The 5,651-nt window shown below is 39.6% G+C and overlaps 1 protein-coding gene across 1 annotated transcript; it reads left to right on the forward strand.

The window, feature by feature from the left end:
* Nucleotides 1-444: 444 nt before the first annotated feature.
* LOC113779495 (disease resistance protein RPM1-like) lies at nucleotides 445-3,456 on the forward strand. Its single transcript, XM_027325078.1, has one exon. It carries the CDS (start codon nucleotides 580-582, stop codon nucleotides 3,454-3,456), a length of 2,877 nt encoding a protein of 958 aa, XP_027180879.1. The 5' UTR covers nucleotides 445-579.
* The last annotated feature ends 2,195 nt before the right edge of the window (nucleotides 3,457-5,651 follow it).

Genomic DNA, 5,651 nt, shown 5'->3' on the forward strand with positions numbered 1-5,651 from the left:
TGATCACCCCACCAATTGCAGAGTCTTCTTAATAGCTTCCATGATTTTGTATTGTAGCAGGTAAGGCAGCTTCGTCTTTCAGACCAATTTATTGAAATGAATTCCTAACAAAATTTTAGGAATGGGTTCAAAAAATTAATGAAGTATTGGAAAAACAATTTAGCACAATCAACCTGGAAGCTAAACATGAATTGGACACAAAATTTATAGTTAACAAATAAGTTTCCATATGAACGTATATTGTGACTCTTAAGAAAAAGAAAACGGCTCATGGCTATCTAAATGAAAATGACAGGTGCGAAGTGTAGCAAGTTGAAATAAATAAAAAAAATGACAAAAAATTGAAATTAAATGAAGGTAAGAAACTCATTTCTTCTCAATAACAATACGAAAGGATGCCAAACATCTAGGATGTTGGAAATTTTATCTGCCATATAGCATCGAAGTTCATCAGCTTATCTGCTTACGAATCTATAGCCTCCTCTTCCTTCTTCCTTTCAAGATACTACCAAGTGGACTGTCCTATAAACCAGAAGCCGCCTTCCCCAGACATTCTTAAGTTAGAAAGAAAGACTGAAAATGGCAGAAACAGTTCTCTCTTTTGTGCTCGATCAACTCTCAACTTTTCTGCGCGAGGAGGGACGACTGTTGGGAGGGGTTCGGCAAGAGGTCCAATTCATCAGGGATGAGTTGGAGCAAATGAGAGCTTTCCTGCGAGAGGCAGAAGCAAAAGAAGAAGATGCTCAACCCACGCTCCAACAATGGATCAAGCAAGTGCGAGATGCTGCTTATGACACTGAGGACATTCTTGATGAATTTGTAGCTCGCTTTGCTCGGCATCGCGCAACAGGATTCTACGGCTCTGTTCGGAGAATTTTCAGCTCCATCAAGAATTTGAGAGCTCGTCATCGAGTTGCTAGCGAAATACAAAGCATCAAGTCCAGAATCAAAAGTATTTCTGAAGCTCATCAAAGATACCAATCCGAATATGGTATCTCTGCCCCAGCGTCCAACTCACTTTCGGCTGTGAACACCACAACCTGGCGCTATAGCAGAGATGACGCACTGCTTGTGGAAGAAGCTAAATTGGTTGGCATTGACCAGCCCAAGAACCGTCTTATTTCTGAGCTCCTCGAAGGGGATGATCACCAACTGAAAGTTGTTTCAGTGGTTGGTATGGGAGGACTCGGCAAAACTACCCTAGTGAAAAGAGTCCACGAGGATCCTGAAGTCAGAAGGCATTTCCCAGTTCGTGCTTGGGTGACTGTCTCTCAAACATGTGACTTTCAGTACCTCCTGAAAGACTTGATTCGGCAGTTACACGAGGAAGGGAAGAAACCAGTCCCACAATCGATCGAGTCTTTGAATACCACTGGGCTGAAAAAAATTGTCAAAGATTTTCTTCAACAAGCTGGAAGGTATGCAATTGTTTTTGATGATGTATGGGACGTGGAATTTTGGAATACCATCAAATTTGCACTGCCCGAGAGTAGCGATGGCGGCAACCGTGTCATGCTAACAACTCGGAAAGCTGATGTAGCCTCTGCCTCTTGCATTGAATCTCTGGGTTTTGTCTACAGAATGGACCCACTTTCCTTTGAAGATTCGTGGACCCTGTTTTGTAACAAGATCTTTAAGGGAAATAGTTGCCCTGGCCATTTGATGGATGTTGCCAAAGGTATATTGGACAAATGTGAGGGCTTGCCCCTTGCGATTCTTGCAATCAGTGGGCTTTTGGCTATGAAAGATGTAAACAGAACAGAGGAATGGGAGATAGTTCGAGGCAGTCTTGGGGGTGAATTAGAAGGTACTGGTAAGTTGGACAGAGTTAAAAGGATACTTTTTCTTAGTTATAATGATTTGCCTTGGCATCTAAAGACGTGTCTGTTGTACACAAGTATCTACCCAGAGGATTGTGAAATAGCATGCTATCAACTAATTAATTTGTGGATTGCTGAAAGGTTTGTAGAAGGGAGAGAAGGAAGGAGTATTGAAGATGTAGCTTGGGGTTATCTCAGTGAACTCGTTAATAGAAGCCTAATTCAAGTGTCCAAGGTGTTTTATGAAGGAATACCCCATGAATGTCGAATCCATGATCTATTGCGAGTAATTATCGTTTCCAAATCGAGGGAACAAAACATGGTTACAATTACTACTGGACAACCGATGATGTGGCCGTCCGACAAGGTACGCCGTCTAGTAGTCCATGGTAGTAGCAGTAACAGCACCCAGCACCACCAACAAAGACCAAATTATTGCTTTGACCACCTTCGGTCATTCGTTACAGTTGGATCCGCGGACCCGCTACTATCTAAAACGTTGTTATCTCAAATTTCAAGGAGTAGTAAGCTGTTAAAGGTTTTGGATTTCGGTGGTCAAGAGACACAGGAGGAAATACCAAATGAGATTTTCAAGATGTTTCATCTCAAGCATCTGCATCTAGGTGGCACAGGAGTGGAGAGAGTCCCGAAAGCCATTGGAAAGCTTCAACATTTGGAGTATCTGTATTTGGGATACACCAGAGTTAGGGAACTACCTGTGGAAATCCTAAAGCTGCAAAAGCTTCGGGTTCTCAGAGTATATCAAGAAGTTGATTCTTCAGATGATGATTATGGATATCATGGATTTAAAGCTCCCTCGAATATGGGAGGGCTTCTTGCCCTAGAAGTATTACTCCACATAGATGCAAGTAGCGGATCCACAATAGTCAAGGAGATAGGAAAGCTGACCCAATTAAGAGAATTAGGTATTACACAGTTGAGAAGAGAAGATGGAAAGGAGCTCTGCTCCTGCCTTGCCAACCTCACCAGTCTTCGGGAATTAAGCATTGCTTCGATTGGAAAAGGCGGTGATCGTGAGATAATCGATCTAAATCATCCTTCTCTTTCTTCTTCTTCTTCGTTTCTTCAATCTCTTCGTATGCTGCTTTTGTGTGGCCGCTTAGAAAGGATGCCACAATGGGTAGCTCATCTTCACGGCTTGGTAAGAATAGATTTGAATTGGAGCAGGTTGAGGGGTGAGGAGGATCCGCTTGAATCCCTCCAACATTTGCCCAATTTGGTTAGTATTAATTTCTGTGGATCTTACCAGGGAGAAGGGTTGTGTTTCAAGGCTGGAGGGTTCCTAATGCTGAAGGGGATCCACCTAAAGAGAATGGAAGGGTTGAGATGGATGAGAGTGGAGGAGGGTGCATTGCCTCATCTCCAAACACTATTTCTGCAACAACTTCCATTACTGGAGGAGTTACCATTGGGTATTCAGCACTTGAGCCAGCTTCAACTGCTGTGTTTGTATGAGATGAGTTCTGAAATGATAGAAAAGGTAGAGAATCAGAAGGAAGACAGTGAAGATTACACAAGAATCGCACACATTCCTGAAATTGTCATTGGTAGCTATACAGATGATGGGGAATGGAGACTGCGCCAGCTATGGGAGAAGAAGAAGAAGAAAACATAATCATTCCTAGCAGCAGCAGCAGCCGCCGCCGTGGCTTCTCCCTCTTCTATTGTTTTTATTTTTTCTTTTGTTCATCGTCTATTGTTCTTATTTATTGTTTGTATCGTGCATACTGTGTGAGGTTGTTAATGTATTGTATACAATTACTCTTTTATCTTTTTGTTTCTGTATTATTTGGTTTAGCTAACGATCATGAACTCTTTTTTGTTTCACGCCGTGCGCATGTTAGAAGTGTATTAATAATACCTACCAAAAATTTTTTATTAAAAACTCCAAAAAATGGCTTTTAAACTTTGATCAGAGACAATACGTAGACCCAATGTGAATATTTGATTTATTATATGACTCCTTTTACGTACGTAATCTATATCTCCCAATGTGTTCTTTCCTTCTCAAATTTGCCAATGTTTCAATTCACATTTGACCATCCATTCATCACTGACCAGCATAATTACTCGGTGCTCATAAACAAACCGACAAAATGTAGTTCTATTTCATGTGAGGTATCCCTTTTGGCAGTTTACTCACTCAATTCTTAAAAACATTTTTTACACTGAAATTAAAATTAAAAATTTCACGTGAGGTATCCCTTTTGGCAGTTTAGTTCTGTATCTCAATTGCTTGTGTCTGCTTCACATCCATCCACGTTGCACTGGATGCCCAGAATAGCGATTTTCGCTATTTTCTTTGTAATTTGAGTGTTGATTTTGTCCTCTTTTGTCTTTTTGGATGTGATGGAACTCATCTCTATTTCATGTTTGACTGCCACACGTTCCAAGTTTATTCTTTTGCACTGGTTTCACTGTTGTTTCTCTACAGATTTTGGCCTTTTTGGTCTTTTTTTGCGAAATCTTTTTGGGGCTGCCGTCTTATGTTGGCCCACTATGTTTGGGTTTCCGGTACAAGAAAAATACCACTACATCCGTCCATATATAGCAAAAAAATCATCACATATGATTCGCAAACAAAACAGCAACTTTAGCTGCTGTATCATTCTTCACAAGTTAAATAGTACCAACAACAAACAATAAAAAAACTTGTACGATTTACACATTACCAATCAATACTAAATATTACAAAAATCAACACAACCTAGAAATAGAATAATACACCTCAAATTATCCTATCGTAAAATTATACTGAGAAATCCTTTATTTAATCCACTCTCACAACTTTCACTAGCATAAAATTAATTTGAACCAATAATCAAATCACAATTAAACAAATCGCAAATATACTGTAAACAATAAAAATACCAAAAAAATAAAAATGCAAAACAATTACCCCACTCAACCAATAGAAAAACATATCAAAATCATAATCATTCAAAACAATACAAAATATGACAAGTTCATACTACATTACAAAAATTATATTACATTTTGGTTGTTCACTGTGATTTGAAGCCAAGTAATGTCCTTCTAAATGAAGATATGGTTGCCTGCGTGACTGATTTTGGTGCTGCAAAAATATTCACTGGTGGGGAGAACAATGCATACACCAATGTCTCTAGCAACATTTGGCTATATTGCACCAGGTAAAGCTCCAATTACTTCCAAATACCTCCATTTTGTTTCTTAGAGATTTAAACTCAAATTTTCTGTTCTAACTGTGTGAAAACGTGATCCATTGAACAATTTCCACTTTAGAGTATGGATTGGAAGGACTAGTATCAACAGGATCTGACATTTAGATACGGAAGCATGCTGATAGAAGTTTTCGCCCATTCATGAAATGTTTTCAGATACATGTCTAAGGAACTGAGTAAAAAGTTGTGTGCCAAATGCAGTATCTCAGGTAGTAGATGCAAACTTGCTCAAGCCAGGTTATCAACACTTTGCTGAAAAGTTGGAGAGCATGCATAACGTCTATCGTGAGAATAGCTTGCACGGGGACAGGATGAATGCTATAGATGTTCTTGCTTCTCACGTATTGCGAGGCAACCTAGAAAATTGTTTACCCAAAATAAGGAAATTCATGTCTTAGAAATCGACTTTATGTCCATTCTTAGAAATTGACTCCTTCCTCTCTGACAATTTTTCTTGTTTTCCCTGACTTCCTACGTCATCATTCTCCTCCTCCAATACATGACCAAAAAACTAGAACTAGGAAGTTATGTAAGCACGCATCTATTATTTTTCTTGATCTGCAGGCCTTCAACTTTGCTGACTTGAACCAATAGTGTGAGTCCTCCA

The sequence above is a fragment of the Coffea eugenioides genome, chromosome 8 (assembly GCF_003713205.1).
Source record: "Coffea eugenioides isolate CCC68of chromosome 8, Ceug_1.0, whole genome shotgun sequence".
NCBI lineage: Eukaryota > Viridiplantae > Streptophyta > Magnoliopsida > Gentianales > Rubiaceae > Coffea > Coffea eugenioides.